The sequence below is a fragment of the Mesoplodon bidens genome (genome assembly GCF_964165515.1).
Source record: "Mesoplodon bidens genome assembly, chromosome: 4".
Taxonomy (NCBI): domain Eukaryota; kingdom Metazoa; phylum Chordata; class Mammalia; order Artiodactyla; family Ziphiidae; genus Mesoplodon; species Mesoplodon bidens.
In genome coordinates this window covers 31,626,901-31,650,727 of record NC_138160.1, presented here as the reverse complement: position 1 = coordinate 31,650,727, position 23,827 = coordinate 31,626,901, and the positions used below count along the sequence as shown (strand labels likewise).

Below are 23,827 nucleotides of genomic sequence, written 5' to 3'. Positions count from 1 at the left end.
GGAGCTTAAAAAGGTCTGCAGAGTTTTGACAAGGGAACTGTAGTAGGACTAGCCTGGAAGTGTAAGAGTGGAATATTGCTCCTGAGTTTCTAAAGGTTAACTGTGACTATAACAGAAGTTGGCTTTGATTCCAGGAAATGTCTAGGGGAAAGAGAGTAACTATAACCAGAGCCAAAGACGGCCACTCATTCAACAAATATTCCTTGAGTATCTACTATGTGCCAAGTACAGGTCAAGCCACTGGGGATACAACAGTAAAAGAGACACTGCTACTGCCCTCAGGAAACTTAAATTACTGTGAGGAGAAAGACAATAAACCAATAAACAAAAATGTCAGATAATGGAGCACCATAAAGCAGCGGGATGGAGGCGGAGTACTTATATAAGGTAGTCAGAGAGGTAACACTTGAACAAAAATCATAATGAAATGAGGGAGTCATGTGAAGCTCTGAGTGTTATTTCGAGTAGAAGAAAGACAAAATAGAAAGGTTCTATGAGGGAATAAGCATAGCTGTTTAAAGAAATGCAGAAAAGTCAACATGGGTAGAGAAAAGTGAGCAAGACAGGAGTGGAAGGAGATCAAGTCAGAGAGATCTGCAGAGGCCAAGTCATGCAGGGCCTTACAGATCAAGGCAAGGAACGAGGATTTCTTAACAATGTGGTAGGAAGAAATTGCAGAGTTTACTGACAGGAAAGTAACAAAGAAAGCAGGGACGTGACAAGATCTGATATGTGTTTTTTAAAGTTTGGATTACTCTGGTGATCAGAGAAATAAACCTTCTTCTTTCACCTTACAGACTTAAATTATAAAGAAGCTATCCTTAAAATTCCTGCCATTAAGCCTTATTCTATACAGGGACCTGTTAGTGATTTTAAAAGCTTAAAGATAAAAAAACAAACTTTATACCTACTGTCATAACATTCTCAAATCACAAAAGAATAAAGAATTTTTCTACATTCTTCTTCAAAAAAAAAGGTGATTACTCCAACATTAATCTCAACCTAAACCTCACCTGTTCCAACTTTTAGAAGACATTGTTTATAAGATTCTTTTTTTCCTTCCACTGTAGGAAGGAGACAGTTGAAAAAAATGGATTCACGCCAAAAGCTAAAATGCTTCTACTGCCCCCTGGTGCCCATCTTAAAGAATGAAGACCTTCCCACATTAGTTCGGAAATAGTAATGAACACATTCACTGGATTTTGGAATAGAGCTTCTAGCATCCTCTGCTGACAGAATCTTGCAGGTGTAATTAAATGGCTCTGTTTTAAAGAACACTAATTTTCCTCTGAAGTTAAAATCATTAAGTTTCCTCACACTGTTTTTTAAAAACTTTTTTCTCCAGTCAGCTGCAATTAAATTAAAACTGGTCATGAATCAAATATTGGTAATGATGATGAAAACAACGTTAAAATCCAGCAATTTTGAGTACTCAGTCTGTGTCAATCCATGTGTTAAGTGTTTACAGGCATCATCTCATTCCTCATATAGATCAACTCCTGAGAATAAAAGAGAGTTTTTGTCCACTTTTAATTCTTCAATCTTTGCCTCTGCATGAGGGAAAGAGACTGACTGATACAGGTGGTTGGCAATGACCAAGGCCAAGGGATGAGAAGCCTCAGCCCAGAAGTCAGGGAAGCACAGTGGTGACCCAAATTGGACTCTCCACCACAGAACGTGCCAACCAGGGAGTCAGAGAAAGCTCATGGAAAACAGGTGCTCACAACTAAAAAGTCACTGCTACATCTAGCCTTTAGTTACAGTGATAAAAAAGCAACTTTCAATTTTCTGTAGGAACGGGAAATGGGACAGCAAGGATAATGAAAATCCTCAATAATCCCAGAGTTTCCATTTGATTATGTTACAACCTTCTTTACCTTTAAAATAAAAATCAGAATTATGCACATATAATAGATATGGTTTAAAAAGCATTTTTCACCTCTTTCCTGACTCTATCCCCTTGAATTTTTGTTCACTTATTCAATTCAAAGCAAAATAATAATATACGTTCAAATACTCACTGAATACTTCTAATTACTTAACAGTTGGTATAGTTTGGCAAAGTTCAATTATGGTTTGCATACCATTTTCATTTGCATTCTATTTGAAAGAACTATTTTATTACCACTGTAGATAAGTAAAATGGAACAAAGGAAAAATGAGTGAAAAACAAGCTTGTCATCAAAAAAAATTATGACAAACAACATTAACACTTCCAATCCAGTGACTTCAGCAGCAGCACTAAAGCAACTACTAACCAGCAACTGAAGTAAAATGCATATTAAAAAAATTAACCACAGGGCTTCCCTGGTGGCGCAGTGGTTGAGAGTCCGCCTGCCGATACAAGGGACATGGGTTCGTGTCCCGGTCCGGGAAGATCCCACATGCCATGGAGCGGCTGGGCCCGTGAGCCATGGCCGCTGAGCCTGCATGTCCGGAGCCTGTGCTCCACAACGGGAGAGGCCACAGCAGTGAGAGGCCCGCGTACCGCAAAAAAAAAAAAAAAAAAATTAACCACAATCAGGAGCTATAGTTCTTAATGTAAAACAATCAGTATGTCCTCTGGTAATTTTCCTTCCAATTCTAGTGCTATCAAGAGCTCATTTTTTAAAAGTCTGTGACTAGAAGAAGGCACAAAGAACTATTTGGGTGACAGGAATGTCCTGTATCTTGCTTGGGATGGTGGATACATCTGGTGTATACAAAACTGTCAAAATTGTTCAAACTGATACCTTAAGATCTGTGCACATTACTATATATAATTATACCTCAATCAAAACAATCACATTTTAAACTTTGTGGGACTGTTTTAAGAAGAGAAAACTACAACTTTTTTTTGCCTCATTTAAAAGGTAGGTTCATAAGCAATTATAGTCTATACGATTAAGTTAACTAATCTCATTCAACTGTGGGGCAGTTCTTACAATTATTAAACTATTATGTAACTAAATTTTAAGCTTAGGACAAGGCATATATAATGGCTCTTACAAAGCAGGTGTCGTTTTGCATTTTCATGCTCACATTTTTTCTGTTCAGTCCTCTATCCCAACCTCCATTTTCCGTGTAAAAACTAGGGATTTATATGTCAAAAATAGAAAACACTCTCAAATGTCATGAGGTTTTCAATTATAAAAACCAAACGCATTCAATTCCAACTGACAAATATTGACTCTATGTACTACATTAAAAGTACTACACCACAGAAACTAATTAAAAAAATAAATAAATAAACTTAAAAAAAAAAAAAAAAAAAAAAAAAAAAAAAAGTACTACACCAAAGGTTGCAAGTTTTTAAAAACTACTGTACTATTTATATACAAATCCCTGTACCTAGGTCATCACAAAGGATTGCAAAGGAGAGGCACGGTAGTTAACACAAGAATACAAGTAATGATTTCACAAGAAAAATAGCTTGTTTGTTATACAAGGGAGAAAACAGGCCTGGGAAGTAGCACGTGCAGCTGGCATCTGGAGAGGCTGTTTGAAGGAAATCACGTTTGAGATGGTCTCCAAAGGCTAGACAGAATTTTAACAAGCAGAAACTGGAGGAATGGGAAGGAAGCATTACAGTTTTGATCAGTGTCCACTCAAAACTAACAGACTCTTTTGTCAGAGAGAATTAATGGGCAAATAGGAATTTGGTGAGGTCTAATACATTTACAAATCAGGCCTTCTCTATATTATCCTATTTTAATGACAGATTAGACATGTCCTTAAAAAAAATCTCGAATTACTGATAGAGCCAGTGCTAAATGAACAGTGAATTACATGTCAGTTGTGGGAAATAATAAAAGAAAGTGGGAAGGAGGTAAAACTCTTTTTTAAAAAAAATGACAATCATAAATTCAATTGAGGGAAAATTGCTTATTTTGTTTACAGTTATAACTTGCTTCACTAAAGAAGCACATTCTTCTAAAGTAAAAGCATTTAAAATGTAGTTTCTTTGTTAAGATCTCTTACTGGGAATGCTTTTGTAAAGTTAAAAACAAAAATCCATTCCTATGCCTCCATTTCTTTATGAACGTTTCAAAGATCCTCTATACAAACGAACTTGACATATATAGTTGAACTTGACTAAAATCTTAGCCAAGACTAGTTTTATGGAATCTCTCCTTAATAAAATGAACCATAAAGATTGCACCTCGGGCTTCCCTGGTGGCACAGTGCTTGGGGGTCCGCCTGCCAATGCAGGGGACACGGGTTCATGACCCGGTCTGGGGAGATCCCACATGCCGCGGAGCGGCTGGTCCCGTGGGCCGTGGCCGCTGAGCCTGCGCGTCCGGAGCCTGTGCTCCGCAACGGGAGAGGCCACAGCAGTGGGAGGCCCGCGTACCGCCAAAAAAAAAAAAAAAAAAAAAAAAGATTGCACCTCATTCCAGAAGAAATAAAAACAGTAGAATAACTAAATAGCAAGATGAAACAGACAGGAATTCAAATGAAATTCATACATGCTAATATAGTAACCAAATCCTAGGAGTTTAAAGATTGCATTAGTAAACATAAACTATGTCTTTTGAGACTTTGGAGAAAGGCAGCTAATATGTTCACAATGTGCAAAATGAGATCAAATAAATAGAGTATACATATGTATGTCATAGCGATACAATATTAAAGGACTATTCACAGTGCCTAAAAAGATTTAAAAAGTAAATAAATAATTTGCCATTTCTATAAGTGAAAGTACCAAGCACTGAGTATAAATTCATGCACACTACATAGTTGCTAGTTGCTGCCTCCATCATCCATCCTTTGTAATGGAAGCCCTGAATTTTAGCTAGAATCCCGGATCCCTAAAGTAAATATTGTATTTCTCATGTGACAGAAAGACATAAAGTTCAAACTGAGTAGCCTTCTTTATCCCTTCTGCCTTCCTGCTGACAAAACTGCAAAAATAATGGCTACAGCTAGAGCGTCCATGTTGAAGCCCACACATTGATGATGGAAGAACAAAAAGACAGATCTTAGATCTGTGATATCCTGGAGCTTAGATCTGTGATATCCTGGACCTGCAAACTAGCCCTGGTCTATTTAATTCTTTATTTCATTTATGTAAGACAGGAAAACAAAAAAAGACTTCTATCTGTTTAAGTCACTGCTTTTTTCCATTTTCTGTCACCGGCAGCCAAATCACTATGTACTAACTGATAGAAGTTAGTATGGGAGGCAGCACAGTAATGTTAAAAGCACAGACAGCCTGGGTTTGAACAGAAACTCTACCACTGAATAGTGAGATAAGTGAGTAAATGAATAAATTGGGCCAATTATTTAACCTCTGTGGGGAAAAAATTTAATATTTACTGATTAGTGGTTCTTACTTCTTTTTTGTACTGAAAAGCTTTATAGTGTTTATATTATATTTACATTCAGATGCATCTCTCACTAAGCTTACTTCTAATTTTTGTTGTTGTTCCTGTTGTGAAACAGGTATCTCTTTTTCAATTTTAACCCTTTAAACTAGACACTATTAACCTGGTGTTTTTTGTTTGTTTGTTTGTTTTCGGTATGCGGGCCTCTCACTGTTGTGGCCTCTCCCGTTGCAGAGCACAGGCTCCGGATGCACAGGCTCAGCGGCCATGGCTCACGGGCCCAGCCGCTCCGTGGCATGTGGGATCTTGCCGGACCGGGGCACAAACCCGTGTCCCCTGCATCGGCAGGCGGACTCTCAACCACTGCGCCACCAGGGCAGCCCCTCCTGATACACTTTAATTACAGCCATGATAAGATTTCAAATGGACTTCTGAGCCCCACAACCACGCATGTTTTTCCTTCTCTGCATAGCTGCACTTCGGGTTTACTCACCTATCAGCTCCAAGTCAAAGGTCCAATCTTCATTAACCCTCTATTCTAGAGACGTTGATTTTCCCATATTCCCAAATCTAATCCTGTACACTGTGCCTTTGTTCTGGCCATTCACTCTTCCTAGATAGGAGGTGGCCTCCACTCACCTCATCAAAATGTTACCCTCTACAAAGCTCATTCAAATTCCACCTCCTCCACAAAGTACAGGCATCCCCTCTTATCCCTGGTTTTTGCTTTCTGCAGGTTCAGTTACCCTTGGTATGGAAATATTAAATCAAAAGTTCCAGAAACAAATAATTCATAGGTTTTAAATTGTGTGCCTTTCTGAGTAACATGACAGAATCTCAAGCTATCCTGCTCCTTCCTGCCCAACAAGTAAAGCATCCCTTTGTATAGTGTATCCTGCCCAGCAGTCACTTAGCCGTCATCTGTCAAGATATCACAGTGTTTGTGTTCAAGTAATTCTCATTTTACTTAATAACGGCCCCAAAGTGCAAGAGTGATGCTGGCAATTTGAAAATGCCAAAAAGAAGCTATAAAGTGCTTCCTTTAAGTGAAAAGTTGAAAAGTTCCCAACTTGATAAGGAAAGGAAAAAAATGGTACGCAGAGGTTGCTAGGATCTACAGTAAGAACAAATCTCCTATCTATGGAATCATGAAGAAGCAAAAAGAAATTCATGCTAGTTTTGCTGTCGCACCTCAAACTGCGAAAGTTATGACCACAGTGCACGATAAATGCTTAGTTAAGATCGAAAAGGCATTATACCTGTCCAATAATATATTTTGAGAGAGAGGGAAAGACTGCATTCACATTCAGGCATACCTTGTTTTATTGCTCTTTACTGCATTTTTTACAAATTGAAGGCTTGTGGCAACCCTGTTTGGAGCAAGTCTATTGGCACAATTTTTCCAATGCATTTGCTCACTTCATGTCTCTGTGTCACATTCTGGTAAATCTCACAATATTTCAAACCCTCCACCAGCAAAATGATAACAACTCGCTGAAGCCTCAGATGATGGTTAACATTTTTTAGCAAGAACATATTTTTAAATTAAGGTATGTACATTGTTTTCTTTTAGATATGCTATATTGCACACTTAATAGAGTACAGAATAGTGTAAACATAACTTTTATATGCACTGGGAAGCCAAAATACTCATGTGACTTGCTTTATTTCAGCATTTGCTTCATTGTGGTGGTCTAGAACCCAACCAGCAATACCTCCAAGGTATGCCAGTAACCTTTACTACAGTACACCGTTATAATTGTTCTATTATAAGTTACTATTGTTAATCTCTTACTGTGCCTAATTTATAAATTAAACTTTATCACAGGTATATATGTATAGGAAAAACATAGTGTATATGTAAAGGTTGGTACCATCCACAGTTTCAGGCATCTACTGGGGTATTGAAACATATCCCCCTGGATAAGGGGGGATTACTGTATTTCTTCTCTGGATCTGATCTCACCAGCCTCATCTTTCCACTTCCCCCTAGTAAGAAAAAACAGCCATGCACTAATCACATGACATTTCACCACACTATCATGTACTTGCACACATTTAGGTCCTCACTATAGCAACTTTTTTTCTCCTCACAACACCCTTCATACTTCTATTCTCTCTTCCCCAGTACCTTGCCAGCATTGCAAACCTGCATTCATCAGCTCAGACAAAAGACCACAGATTGGGTGGCTTAAAGATTAAAATTTTATTTTCTCACAGTTTTGGAGGCTAGAAATCCATGACCAAGTGCCAGCAAATTTGGTTTCTGTTGCAGACTTTCTTCCTGGCTTATAAACAGCCAGCTTCTTGCTGTCATGTGCAGACCTAGCTCTCTAGTATCTCTCTTCTTATAAAGAGGCTAAGCCTATTTGGATCAGGACTCACCCTTATGACCTAACTTAACCTTGATTATTTCCAAAGAGGCTCATCTCCAAATAGTCACACTGAAGGTTAGGACTTAAACATATGAATTTGGGGGGCACACAAACATTCATAACAAACAAACATAAGTCATTCTCACATGTGATAGTTCAACCTAAGTATTACCTACTCTATGAACTACCCAAAATAATTAAACACATCTTTTCCTTGTCCATCACACATTGTGGCCTGTTGTTGTGTGGTTGCTGTTGTTTCTGATTACCCATGTATGCTTGAAAAGAAAATGCTGGATGAAGGTTCTATATATGTTCAATAGATAAAACTTGTGCTTTTGCAAGGAGCCCGCGAGGGGGGTTGGCGCGCGCTAAACGGGAGAAGCACTGGTTTGAGAAAAGCATGGGTCGCAAGTACACATTGGGACCCTGCCATTAATGGAGGGGAAAAGCGGGGAGACGCCAGCAGATTCCATCCTGTAAGCTGGTAGGAAGCCTGAAGGCTTGATGGGATTCCAGTGTGATAGGAGGCAAGGACATGCTTCAGGACCCCGGAGGAAGATGGCGGAAGAGTAAGACGCGGAGATTACCTTCCTCCCCACAGATACATCAGAAATTCATCTACACGTGGAACAACTCCTACAGAACACCTACTGAACGCTGACAGAAGACCTCAGACCCCCCAAAAGGCAAGAAGCTCCCCACATACCTGGGTAGGGCAAAAGAAAAAAAGAATAAACAGAGACAATAGGATAGGGACGGGACCTGCACCAGTGGGAGGGAGCCGTGAAGGGGGGAAGGTTTCTACACACTACAAGCCCCTTCGCGGGCGGAGACTGTAGGTGGCGGAGGGGGAAAGCTTCGGAGTAGCGGAGGAGAGCACAGCAACAGGGGTGCGGAGGGCAAAGCGGAGAGATTCTGGCACAGAGGACCGGTGCCCTCAGGCACACACCAGCCCGAGAGGCTTGTCTGCTCGGCCGCCGTGGCGGGCGGGGCTGGGAGCTGAGGCTCGGGTATCGGCTTTCAGTCGGAGCGCAGGGAGAGGACTGGGGCTGGCGGCAGGAAGAGAGCCTGAAGGGGTTAGTGCACCACGGCTAGCCCGGAGGGAGTCCGGGGAAAGGGTCTGGAGCTGCTGAAGAGGCAAGAGACTTTTTTCCCTTTTGTTTCCTGGTGCGCGAGGAGAGGGCATTAAGAGGGCTGCTTGGGGAAGCGCAGGAGACAGGCACGAGCCGCGGGTAAGGCACGGACCTCGGAGACGGGCGTGGGCCGCCGCCGCCGCCGCCGCCCGCCGCCGCGGCCCGCCATCGCCGCGGCCGCCGCCGCCCGCCGCCGCCCGCCGCCGCCCGCCGCCGCCCGCCGCCGCCGCTGCTGCCGCCGCCGCGGGGCCTGTGTGCGAGCGCGGGTCACTGTCCGCCCCGCCTTCCGGGGGGCCTGTGCACCCCGCCACTGCCGGGGTCCCCGAGACCCGGGGACGGCTTTCCCGGGAAAGCGCACGGAGTGCCACGGGCTGCTGCAACGTCACGCCGGCCTCTGCCGCCGCAGGCCCGCCCCACACTGCGCGCCCCTCCCTCCCCTCTGCCTGAGTGAGCCAGAGCCCCCGAATCAGCGGCTCCTTTAAACCCGTCCTGTCTGAGCGAAGAACGGACGCCCTCCGGCGACCTACGCGCAGAGGCGGGGCCAGGTCCAAGGCTGAGACCCGGGAGCTGTGAGAGCAGAGGCAGGGAAATCTCTCTGTGCAGCCTCGGAGGCAGCGGATTAAAGCTCCACGGTCCATTTGATGTGCCCTGCGTCTGTGGAGTGCATGAATGGACAGCGAATCATCCCAAATTGAGGAAGTGGACTTTGAGGACAAGATTTAAGACTTTCCCCCCTTTTCCTCTTTTTACAACGAATTATTCCAAATTAAGGAGGTGGACTTAGAGAGCAAGATTTCAGACTTCTCGCCCTTTTCCTCTTTTTACAACGAATTATCCCAAATTGAGGAGGTGGACTTGGAGAGCAAGATTTTTGATTTTTCCCCCTGCTCTCTTTTTGTGAATGTGTATGTGTAATCTTCTGTGTAAGATTCTCTCTGTATAGCTTTGCTTCCACCATATGTCTCAGGGTTCTATCGGTCCGGTTTTTTTTTTTTTTTTCAATAATTACTTTCTAATTTTAATAACGCTACTATATTTCATACTTTATTCTATTTTACTTTACCTGCTCTTTCTTTTTTTCCTACTCTCCCTTCCTCCCTCCCTCCCTCCGCTCCTCCTTTCCTTCTTTCTTTTTCTTTCCTCCCTCCCACCCTTCTTCTTTCCACTTTCTTTTTCTTTCCTTCCTCCCTCCCTCCTGTCTTTCTTCCTTTCCTTCCTCCCTCCCTCCCTCCTTTCTTTCCTTCTTTCTTTCCATCCTTCCTCCCTCCCTCCCTCCTTTCTTTCTTCCTTCCTTCCTTCCTTCCTTTCTTCCCTTCTTCCTTTCTTTCCCTCTTTCTTTCTTCTACTAATTCTTTCTTTCTACTTTTTCTCGCTGTTACTCTGAGCCGGGTGGATGAAAGGCTCTTGGTGCTGCAGCCAGGAGCCAGTGCTGTGCCTCTGAAGTGGGAGAGCCAACTTCAGGACACGGGTCCACAAGAGACCTCCCAGCTCCACATAATATCAAGCAGCGAAAATCTCCCAGAGATCTCCATCCCAACACCAGCACCCAGCTTCAGTCAACGACCAGCAAGCTACAGTGCGGGTCACCCTATGCCAAGCAACTAGCAAGGCAGGAACACAACCCCACCCATTAGCAGAGAGGCTACCTAAAAACATAATAAGGCCATAGGCACCCCAAAACACACCACCAGACGTGGACCTGTCCACCAGAAAGACAAGATCGAGCCTCAACCACCAGAGCACAGGAATTAGTGCCCCCCACCAGGAAGCCTACACAACCTACTGAAACAACCTTAGCCACTGGGGTCAGACACCAAAAACAACGGGAACTACGAATCTGCAGCCGGCAAAAAGGAGACCCCAAACACAGTAACATAAGCAAAATGAGAAGGCAGAAAAACACACAGCAGGTGAAGGAGCAAGATAAACACCTACCAGACCTAACAAATGAAGAGGTAATAGGCAGTCTACCTGAAAAAGAATTCAGAATAATGATGGTAAAGATGATCCAAGATTCTATTTCCATGATCCATAATCTTGGAAATAGAATAGACAACATGCAAGAAACAGTTAACAAGGACCTAGAAGAACTAAAGATGAATCAAGCATCGATTAAAAACACAATAAATGAAATGAAAAATACTCTAGATGGGATCAATAGCAGAATAACTGAGGCAGAAGAACGGATAAGTGAAGTGGAAGATAAAATAGTGGAAATAACTGATGCAGAGCAAAATAAAGAAAAAAGAATGAAAAGAACAGAGGAGAGTCTCAGAGATCTCTGGGACAACATTAAACGCACCAACATTCGAATTATAGGGGTTCCAGAAGAAGAAGAGAAAAAGAAAGGGACTGAGAAAATATTTGAAGAGATTACAGTTGAAAACTTCCCCAATATGGGAAAGGAAATAGTTAATCAAGTCCAGGAGGCACAGAGAGTCCCATACAGAATAAATCCAAGGAGAAATACACCAAGACACATATTAATCAAACTGTCAAAAATTAAACACAAAGAAATCATATTAAAAGCAGCAAGGCAAAAACAACAAATAACACACAAGGGAATCCCCATCAGGTTAACAGCTGATCTCTCAGCAGAAACCCTACAAGCCAGAAGGGAGTGGCAGGACATAATTAAAGTGATGAAGGAGAGAAACCTGCAACCTAGATTACTCTACCCAGCAAGGATCTCATTCAGATTTGATGGAGAAATTAAAACGTTTACAGACAAGCAAAAGCTGAGAGAGTTCAGCACCACCAAACCAGCTTTACAACAAATGCTAAAGGAACTTCTCTAGGCAAGAAACACAACAGAAGGAATATACCTACAATAACGAACCCAAAGCAATTAAGGAAATGGGAATAGGAACATACATATCAATAATTACCTTAAATGTAAATGGACTAAATGCTCCCACCAAAAGACACAGAGTGGCTGAATGGATACAAAAACAAGACCCATATATATGCTGTCTACAAGAGACCCACTTCAGACCTAGAGACACATACAGATTGAAAGTAAAGGGATGGAAAAAGATATTCCATGCAAATGGAAATCAAAAGAAAGCTGGAGTAGCAATTCTTATATCAGACAAAATAGACTTTAAAATAAAGACTATTAGAAGAGACAAGGAAGGACACTACATAACGATAAAGGGATCGATCCAAGAAGAAGATATAACAATTGTAAATATTTATGCACCCAACATAGGAGCACCTCAATACATAAGGCAAATACTAACAGCCATAAAAGGGGAAATCGACAGTAACACAATCATAGAAGGGGACTTTAACACCCCACTTTCACCAATGGACAGATCATCCAAAATGAAAATAAATAAGGAAACACAAGCTTTAAATGATACATTAAACGAGATGGACTTAGTTGATATTTATAGGACATTCCATCCAAAAACAACAGAATACACATTTTTCTCAAGTGCTCATGGAACATTCTCCAGGATAGATCATATCTTGGGTCACAAATCAAGCCTCGGTAATTTTAAGAAAATTGAAATTGTATCAAGTATCTTCTCCGACCACAATGCTATGAGACTAGACATCAATTACAGGAAAAGATGTGTAAAAAATACAAACACATGGAGGCTAAACAATACACTACTCAATAACGAAGTGATCACTGAAGAAATCAAAGAGGAAATTAAAAAATACCTAGAAACAAATGACAATGGAGACACGACGACCCAAAACCTATGGGACGCAGCAAAAGCAGTTCTAAGGGGGAAGTTTATAGCAATACAATCCCACCTTAAGAAACAGGAAGCATTTCGAGTAAACAACCTGACCCTGCACCTAAAGCAATTAGAGAAAGAAGAACAAAAATACCCCAAAGCTAGCAGAAGGAAAGAAATCATAAAGATCAGATCAGAAATAAATGAAAAAGAAATGAAGGAAACGATAGCAAAGATCAACCAAACTAAAAGCTGGTTCTTTGAGAAGATAAACAAAATTGACAAACCATTAGCCAGACTCATCAAGAAAAAAAGGGAGAAGACTCAAATCAATAGAATTAGAAATGAAAAAGGAGAAGTAACAACTGACACTGCAGAAATACAAAAGATTATGAGAGATTACTATAAGCAACTCTATGCCAATAAAATGGACAACCTGGAAGAAATGGACACATTCTTAGAAATGCACAACCTGCCAAGACTGACTCAGGAAGAAATAGAAAATATGAATAGACCAATCACAAGCACTGAAATTGAAACTGTGATTAAAAATCTTCCATCAAACAAAAGCCCAGGACCAGATGGCTTCACAGGTGAATTCTATCAAACATTTAGCGAAGAGCTAACACCTATCCTTCTCAAACTCTTCCAAAATATAGCAGAGGGAGGAACACTCCCAAACTCATTCTACGAGGCCGACATCACCTTGATACCAAAACCAGGCAAGGATGTCACAAAGAAAGAAAACTACAGGCCAATATCACTGATGAACATAGATGCAAAAATCCTCAACAAAATACTAGCAAACAGAATCCAAGAGCACATTAAAAGGATCATACACCATGATCAAGTGGGGTTTATCCCAGGAATGCAAGGATTCTTCAATATACGCAAATCAATCAATGTAATACACCATATTAACAAGTTGAAGGAGAAAAACCATATGATCATCTCAATAGATGCAGAGAAAGCTTTCGACAAAATTCAACACCCATTTATGATAAAAACCCTGCAGAAAGTAGGTATAGAGGGATCTTTCCTCAACATAATAAAGGCCATATATGACAAACCCACAGCCAACATTGTCCTCAATGGTGAAAAACTGAAACCATTTCCACTAAGATCAGGAACAAGACAAGGCTGCCCACTCTCACCACTCTTATTCAACATAGTTTTGGAAGTTTTAGCCACAGCAATCAGAGAAGAAAAGGAAATAAAAGGAATCCAAATTGGAAAAGAAGAAGTAAAGCTGTCACTGTTTGCAGATGACATGATACTATACATAGAGAATCCTAAAGATGCTACCGAAAAACTACTAGAGCTAATCAATGAATTTGGTAAAGTAGCAGGATATAAAATTAATGTACAGAAATCTCTGGCATTCCTGTACACTAATGATGAAAAATCTGAAAATGAAATCAAGAAAACACTCCCATTTACCATCGCAACAAAAAGAATAAAATATCTAGGAATAAACCTACCTAAGGAGACAAAAGACCTGTATGCAGAAAACTATAAGACACTGATGAAAGAACTTAAAGATGATACAAATAGATGGAGAGATATACCATGCTCCTGGATTGGAAGAATCAATATTGTGAAAATGACTCTACTACCGAAAGCAATCTACAGATTCAATGCAATCCCTATCAAACTACCAATGGCATTTTTCACAGAACTAGAACAAAAAATTTCAAAATTTGTTTGGAAAAACAAAAGGCCCCGAATAGCTAAAGCAATCTTGAGAACGAAAAACGGAGCTGGAGGAATCAGGCTCCCTGACTTCAGACTATACTACAAAGCTACAGTAATTAAGACAGTCTGGTACTGGCATAAAAACAGAAAGATAGATCAGTGGATCAGGATAGAAAGCCCAGAGATAAACCCACGCACATATGGCCAACTTATCTTTGATAAAGGAGGCAGGAATGTACAGTGGAGAAAGGACAGCCTCTTCAATAAGTGGTGCTGGGAAAACTGGACAGGGACATGTAAAAGTTTGAGATTAGATCATTCCCTAGCACCATACACAAAAATAAGCTCAAAATGGATTAAAGACTTAAATGTAAGGCCAGAAACTATCAAACTCTTAGAGGAAAACATAGGTAGAACACTCTATGACATAAATCACAGCAAGATCCTTTTGGACCCACCTCCTAGAGAAATGGAAATAAAAACAAAGATAAACAAATGGGACCTAATGAAACTTCAAAGCTTTTGCACAGCAAAGGAAACCATAAAGAAGACCAAAAGACAACCCTCAGAATGGGAGAAAATATTTGCAAATGAAGCAACTGACAAAGGATTAATCTCCAAAATTTATAAACAGCTCATGCAGCTCAATAGCAAAAAAACAGACAACCCAATCCAAAAATGGGCAGAAGACTTAAATAGGCATTTCTCCAAAGAAGATATACAGACTGCCAACAAACACATGAAAGAATGCTCAACATCATTAATCATTAGAGAAATGCAAATCAAAACTACAATGAGATATCATCTCACACCAGTCAGAATGGCCATCATCAAGGAATCTAGAAACAATAAATGCTGGAGAGGGTGTGGAGAAAAGGGAACACTCTTGCACTGCTGGTGGGAATGTGAATTGGTACAGCCACTATGGAGAACGGTATGGAGGTTCCTTAAAAAACTACAAATAGAACTACCATATGACCCAGCAATCCCACTACTGGGCATATACCCTGAGAAAACCATAATTCAAAAAGAGACATGTACCAAAATGTTCATTGCAGCTCTATTCACAATAGCCCGGAGCTGGAAACAACCTAAGTGTCCATCATCGGATGAATGGATAAAGAAGATGTGGCACATATATACAATGGAATATTACTCAGCCATAAAAAGAAACGAAACTGAGCTATTTGTAATGAGGTGGATAGACCTAGAGTGTGTCATACAGAGTGAAGTTAGTCAGAAAGAGAAAGACAAATACCGTATGCTAACACATATATACGGAATTAAAAAAAAAATGTCATGAAGAACCTAGGGGCAAAACGGGAATGAAGACGCAGACCTACTTGAGAATGGACTTGAGGATATGGGGAGGGGGAAGGGTGGGCTGTGACAAGGCGAAAGAGAGGCATTGACGTGTATACACTACCAAACGTAAGGTAGATAGATAGTGGGAAGCAGCCGCAGAGCACAGGGAGATCAGCTCGGTGCTTTGTGACCGCCTGGAGGGGTGGGATGGGGAGGGTGGGAGGGAGGGAGATGCATGAGGGAAGGGATGTGGGAACAGATGTATATGTATGACTGATTCACTTTGTTATAAAGCAGAAACTAATTTAAAAAATAAATAAATAAACTTAAAAAAAAATGAAAAAAAAAATAGATAAAACTTGTGCATTTGTATTGCTAAAATCTATACTCTTACTAATTGCCATCTTAACAACTCCTGAATTGTTTCTGAACAATCTTCCATTATCACTGTAGGTCTGTCCATTTCTCCTTATAATTTTGTCAATTTCTGCTTTGATTATATTGTGTTAAAATGCACACAGGTTAAGAACTATCAAATTTCCCTGGAGAATAAATTGTTTCTTTTACCATTAGCTAATGACACTCATTTTATCTTTACATTAATTTTATAATACTAATCAGTTATCTTTCAGTTAGTATTTTCCTGCTAGTCTTCTTTATTCCTTTTTCTTTCAACCTTTCTATGTCATTACATTTTAGATGTATCGTTGATAAGCCGAATATGCCTGAATTTTTTAATCCAATCTGAGAAGTTTTGTCTTTTAAGTGGCAAGTTTAGCCATTTACATCTATTGTGAATAATGATATACAGCTGACCTTTGAACAACATGACTTTGAACTGCAGAGGTACACTTATAAGCAGATTTTTTTTTAATAGTAAATACTACAGTACTACATGATCCACAGTTGGTTAAATCTGAGGATGTGGAGCCTCAGATGTGGAGGAACCATGTAAATGGAGGGCTGACGGTAAATTATACTCGGATTTTTGACTGCTCAGAGAGTCGGTGCCCCTAATTCCTGCAATGTTCAAGGGTCAACTGTATTTGTATTCATGCTTACCATCTTATTTTGTGATCTCTATTTACCAAGATTTTCATCTACTTCTTTTTTCCCCTTTCCTGCCTTTCTTTGGAATGATTGCACTTTCTTCAATGGCATATCAAGAGCATTTCAGTGGTAGTATTGCAGACCAATAAAGGGGTACATTTTCTTTAGAGAATTTAAAAACAAAAATAAAATCAACTAAAGATGAGACTACTTTTTATTATCACCAGGTGCTGGCAACTCTAAAACTGTCAGTTTAGAAATTTGTTTTTTTGTTTTTTGCTATGATTAGTGCTGAGCTCTGATAACACATATGTAAGCTTCAAATTAGCATATTTTTATTACTTATCTTTTAATAAACATTGCATTCTACACGAAGTTAAGTTTGGCGCACTCCCAGTTATACTATCTGCACCACATACATACACAAATATACTCAGCTACACACGTTCAGATAATATTTGTAATGGTTCAGAATCATTCAAGCTTACTTCAAGGGTGGTTTCATATCTCCAATCCCTGGTGTACTTCATGTTCTTGCATTTAAACAGTAGGTTCAAAATAAACAATGATTATAAAGTCAAAGAAACAAAAAGAGTCTTCCATTCTGTTATACTTTCAAGGCCAGGAGGAAAAGAGGAAAGATGGTAGACTAGGTCGGCAGAAGAACTGAAAATGGGAATGTTTAAACACCTCAATTGTTTTCATCAAAAACATTCTAAAGCAATGAATCATTTAGTGACAACACATGCCATTATTTAGCCATTTTCTCTGATTTTTACAGAAGAAACTTTAGAAGTTTTTACCAAATATATTAGAAAATGATGGATTTTCTGGAAGAAGAAATTTTAGTGAAAGTGTTTTAAGAACAGAGATATTTAAAAGCCACTAGGACTGACATCAAAAGAAAAATGATATGGTCAACACTGCAGTTTCAGGAATTTATTGTAAAACAAAATTTTTAATGAAACTGCCTGATTTATCCTTATGTTCCTCTTTTCCTAATTTTACATACACACACATACACATGTGTGCATGAAAAGCTTTCTTTAATAAACTATGAATAGACATAGAATGACAAATTTGGTATACTGTGTAGTAAACACAAATAAGCAAAGAATGTCCATTTTGATGAAGTCACTGACAGATCTGCAAAGGCTGTCAGTTTCTCTTCTGGCCATTATTATTTGTTTCAACTCATAATTATTACTGAAAATAATCTGTCACATAGAGAAAGGTGGTATTAAAAAATGATCCATTCTAGGTACCAAAAATACAAAGTACATCAATGGTTTTCTTTATATGTTTTTCCTTTTACTATTTTGGAGGTTACACAATTTCTATTTTTTGGGCATTTACTCTTAAAATTGTAACTTGCAACTTGACCTAAGCTAATCTAAAATTAACTAACACCTCTAGCCTTCGCCCAAATAATATGACTTCAAAATGATTGAACTGATTCCACTCTCCTATCTTCCACATTATTGTTCAAAATAACATTAGATCCACTTTATTTTTAAATCTTCCCAGATTTATTCATCATCAACATTACACTCAAGCCTACATAAACTTAACAAAATGTTTATTAGCCTTTTAACACATTGCTTCCTACTGTCCATTTATTATTTTTGAGTTCTACTTCTTTATCCTGAAATACATTCTTTAGAGTTCTTTCAACAAGGGGCTGTCAGCAGTAAACTCAGATTTTTTTTTATTTGATCTCATTCATGAATAACTGTCTAGCAGGGAACTGATCTCTACAGTACTCTAAAAGACACTACTCCACTGAATTCTTAAATTACTACTGAAATACTTACTTCCTCCTCTTCTGAATCATCATCATCATCATCATCATCATCTTCTTCTTCTTCTTCTTCCACATCTTCACCAAGAGGTGGAGGTAAAGGACCGAGGATATCTTCCTCCATATGATTAACTGGTTCTTCTGCCATTTTAAGGGGTAAAGGGGGGCCAATTAACTCATCATCAGAAGATTCAGAACTCGCTTCACTTTCACTGCTGCTTGTATCCCTGAAAATACAGAAACAGAAACTCATTGCCTTTGCTGAAACAAAGAACGTACTCTGGAGATAATACTGATTTCTCAGGAAACCCTGACTCTCCTTTTAACGACTGAGTTTTTAAAATGTTTTTAAATTTGTAATTCAAACATTGAATGTGTGACTCAAATATTATTTCACCTAAAGAAAGTAAAAAACTTCTTTTATCTATCTTACCTAAATATAAAGTCAGAGACAAAAGCTCAGAGCAATTACATGTTAGAGGCCCATTAGATAATCCTCATTCATAAAGAGCCAGCAGAACAACTGGAATGTGGAAGAAAAACTACTAGATACTACACCATAAGAAAGAAAACTACTGAGATAACCAATGCTTCTATTCACTATATGTGAATACGATCACTGTTTGCCATAGGAGTAAGTAAAGTCAGTCGTGTAAGAAAGTTAATATTACTGTCAAAATGTTTCAATATATTTTCTGAAATACAAATTATTTCTCAGTGCTAATCCAAGTTTGCTGAGTTGCTAGGATGTTAAACGTATTGATAGCTGTCCTGGATTGTAAAGATACCTTACCCTAGGGAGTATCATATTGATTCTCAACTGTTTTTCTACCCAACACACCTGAGGACTATTACACACTCTCATTAAAGTCTATATCCAACACCTCTATACATTCCGAAGCCACCACCATCCACCAACCCTCTACCTCCCACCCCATCCCAAAAGATGGAGAATTGCATTCCTAATTATATCAATTAATCTATCAAATATTTTCTAGGATTCAAAGTGTCACTGCCTTCTAATGAAGTATCTCTAGAATATAAGCTCAATGAAAGCAGAAATTTGTCTGTTGTGTTCATTGCTGTGGCTCTAGCACCTACATGATGCCTGACACAGGCAGTCAATATCTACTGAAGAAAAAAAATGGGATTTTTCTTTTTATTTTCATCTAGGTTCAATATTAAAAGGAATACATACTCACATACATGTTATCCTTATACAAAGACAGGAGCTAGCAAACCTCCACAAAGAGAATATCTCTTTTTTTCAAGTTAAGCTCAAGGTGCTCCAGCCCCACAGGCCTTCTTCATAACCGAACACTTGAAGCTTGGTTCAGCCTGAGGGTCTTTGCACCCGCAGCTCCCTCTGCTAAAACACTTGTTACACAGCCTCTTTCTCATCATTCAGTTCTCCTCAAATGTCACCTCCTCAAAGAGGCCTTCAGACACACGCCCCCTTCTAAACTTTCAAACACACCCCCATCAGTCACCATTACCTTAATTACCTTACTTTGATGGTCTTTATTATGTACATTGCTAAATTACATTGTTTGATTAGTTATTTAGTTGTTTGTAATCTGTTATCCATCCCCCCAAATGTCCCCAGAGCAATATGAGCTGAGATCTCATCTGACTTGTTAAATGCTATACCCCCAATTTTTAAAGCAGTGCCTAACCCACAGAAGATGTTCAATAAATACTTGAATTACTGAATAAATTTGTATTAAAGTATTCATGCTCCCAAATTTTCTCTCTTGTGATCAGATCACAAATTTCTGACTGTACTGGTTACAAGTCACAGGCTTCCTTAATGCAAAATTAAGGCCACAGAGGGCTCTAAATTGAAATGTTAACCCTTAGCACCCATGCTTTAACCCAGTTAACTAGTTCAAAAATAATCATTGAACTGAGAACTAAACAGATCCATATAGATTTCATGGCTGATTATGCAGGCCTAATACCCACATGAAACTTGACAGAATGTATCAGCTTCTAATTCTGCTTCTGGCTTTTTGCTGCTAATGTGCACAAGCCAAAAAAAAATGAACCATTTTTAACATATTTTCAATATCCTGAAAAACAAAGTCCATGAAATTATGTCCAAAAATGTCCCTGACTGAAAACAGAATACATTCCATGTTTAAAATATGCCTTGATTCAATGTGGTACCCAAATATGAACCAGAGCCTGATAAACAATATGTACTCGATGAGAAAACAGTTGAGTCAATCCTAACGTTTTCCTCGGCTGACTTTTTTTTCCACCTGACTTTTTAAGTGAGATTTTAGCTAGGCATTAAATAAGATGTATGGTTGTACAATTTCATTAAATTCATAGGCAAAATTCATTGTTTCTGGTACTACTTTCTTAAAAGGAAGTGCAAATGTCTAAATGATTCCTACCTTACAAATCTGGAGTATATCAGTATTTCTCTACTATCCTACAGCTATTTTTCATAGGATAAATGACGTATTTCTTCTCAGTAGTTGATTTCTGAATGACAACTTACACCCATATAATATTTCTTTAAGCCAATAAAAAGGGTAGTTTTAGATTACTGTCTTTCTCTAAACCAAATTTTAACAACATTGTAGACGTTTTTTAAATTATCTGTATGCATTGTGAAACAGACTCTCAACGTGCTACAAAGGAGAAAAACTAACATGAAACATACTTAAAATATATAGGACCAAATGAAATACAGCCAAGAGAGCAGAAGACCAATTCCAGAACTGAATTCAAATTATAATAAGTAACTTATATTTAATAAGTGTGCATTTTAAAAAAAAACAGTGAAGAAAATGATCACCATATAATGAATGCTGAACACTCATAAAATAAAACAGAAAACGACTCTGGAATCGCACCTTACGTTACACATTAGAATCACCAAGATGGGACTTCCCTGGTGGCGTAGTGGTTAAGAATCTGCCTGCCAATGCAGGGGACGCAGGTTCGAGCCCTGGTCCGGGAAGATCCCACATGCTGCGGAGCAACTAAGCCCGTGCACCACAACTACTGAGCCTGGGCTCTAGAGCCCGCAAGCCACAACTACTGCAGCCTGCCCACCTAGAGCCCATGCTCCACAACAAGAGAAGCCACTGCAATGAGAAGCCCATGCACCACAATGAAGAGTAGCCCCCGCTTGCCGCAACTAGAGAAAGCCCACGCGCAGCAACAAAGACCCAATGCAGCCAAAAATAAATAAAATAAATAAATTTATTTTAAAAAAACAAAAAAAAGAATCACCAAGATGGGTCAAAAATAAAACAAAAACAAAAAAAGTTGGACCCCTACCTCACATCATACACATAATGAACTCAAAATGGATCAATAAGCAAAATTTAAGAGCTAAAGCTATGTTTTTTTAGATGAAAGCAGGAGAAATCTTCATGACCTAAAATTTGGCAATGGCTTCTTAGATATGACATGAAAAACAAGATCAACAAAAAGAAAAAATAGGTAAGTTGGACTTCACCAAAATTAAAAGCTTTCATGCATCAAAGGATATTATTAAGAAAGTAAAAAAAACAATCTAAAGAATGAATAAAATATTTGCAGATCACATATCTGATGAGTTAATAACCAGAATGTATAAAGAATTCCTATAACTTAACAACAGAAATACAAACAACACAATTTTTAAATGGGCAAAGGACTTGAATATGCATTTCTCAAAAGAAGATATACAAATGATCAATAAGCATATCAAAAAATGCTCAACATCATTAGACATTAGGGAAATGAAAATAAAAACTACAAGGAGGGACTTCCTTGGTGGTCCAGTGGTTAAGAATCTGTCTTCCAATGCAGGGGACATGGGTTCAATCCCTGGTCGGGGAACTAGGATCCCACATGCAGCGGAACAACTAAGCCCACGCATCACACCTAGAGAGCCCACGTGCCCCAACTACAGAGCCCATGTGTTCTGGAGCCCACACACCACAACTAGAGAGAAGCCCGCATGCTGCAACGAAAGGTCCCGCAAGCGGCAACCAAGACCTGACACAGCCAAAAATAAATAAATATATTAAAAAAAAAAAAAAACTACAAGGAGATACCACTTCCCACCTACCGGGATGACTATAATAGAAACAAAACAAAAAATGGAAAGTAACAAGTGATGGCAAGAACGTGGAGAAATTGGAACCCTCACACGTTGCTGGTGGGAACGTAAAATGGGGCAGCCATGGTGGAAAACAGCTTGGCAGTTTTTCAAAAAGTTAAACGTAAAATTACCATATGACCCAGAAATTTCACTCATAGGCATATACCCAAGAGAATTAAAATCAAAGACTCAAACAGATACTTGTATGTCAGTGTTCACTGCACTCACAATACCCAAAAGATGGAAACCCAAGTGTTCATCAATGAAAGATGGGGAATTACTGCTTGATGGCTAAAGTTTCTGTTTGGAGTGATAACATTTTTGGAAACAGTGATGATGGCTGTACAACATTATAACATTACTAATGCCTCTAAACTGTATACTTTAAATTGTTTAAAATGGAAATTCTTATGTTAAAAACATTTTTGCCCCAATTCAAAAAATCAAGACACCATAGTAAAAGAAAACATTTAGAAATACAGAGGTAAATTGAAGAAAAAAAATGCTAAAAAAAATTTTAATCATTTCCTCTGGGAAGCAAGAATCATGAGCAGGGAGAAATGAGACTTTATAATGTTTGACTTTGTTATGTGTATACCCTACTTCGATAAAAATTTTAAAGATCAGTGGTTGCTAAGGGTTTGTGGGGAGGGAGGGATGAAGAGGTGGAACACAGAGGATGGTGAAGGCAGTGAAACTACTCTGATTGATACCATAGTGGTGGATAAACATCATTACAAATTTGTGCAAACTGACAGAAGGTACAACATCAAAGAGTGAACCCTCATGTAAACTCTGGATTCTGAGTGATGAAGATGTGTCAGTGTAGGTTCACCAACTGTAACAAATATACCACTCTGGTGGGGGCTGTTGATAATGGAGGAGGCTATGCATGTACTGGGCCAGGTGATATATGGAAAACTCTCTGTACCTTCGGCTCAATTTTGTTGTGAACCTAAAACTGCTCTAAAAAAAACTCTACTAAATTTTTTTTAATTAAAAATAAAGGGGCTGGGGAAATTGATTATTCATATGGAGCAAAAAATAAAAATGAATAACATCTTTACATTATCCACAAAAAATTAATCCTATGTTGATTTAAGACCTAAATATGGAAAACAAAACTTAAAAACTTTAGATAAAAATATAGAAAGTTATCTTTATGTCCTCAGAGTAAGGACTCATTTCTTAAACAAAACACAAAAGCACACATCACAAAAGAAAAGGTTAAAATGAGAATATATTAACATTTGAAACTTATTTTTTTTTAAATACCACTGAAAAACAAAAAAATAGTCATAGTAAACCACCAATTAAGGGGAGAACACAAGGAACCTGACAGAAAATCTTGCAGAAGAC

The 23,827-nt window shown here is 38.9% G+C and overlaps 1 protein-coding gene across 2 annotated transcripts in view; it reads right to left on the bottom strand.

The window, feature by feature from the left end:
• The window catches only part of WDR70 (WD repeat domain 70), a 316,067-nt gene that overhangs the window by 279,147 nt on the left and 13,093 nt on the right, over nt 1-23,827 (bottom strand). For both annotated transcript variants that reach the window (XM_081231053.1, XM_081231052.1), the window contains exon 5: nt 18,374-18,587. In XM_081231053.1, coding sequence (XP_081087179.1) covers nt 18,374-18,587 — 214 coding nt within the window. The remainder of the gene's footprint in view (nt 1-18,373; nt 18,588-23,827) is intronic.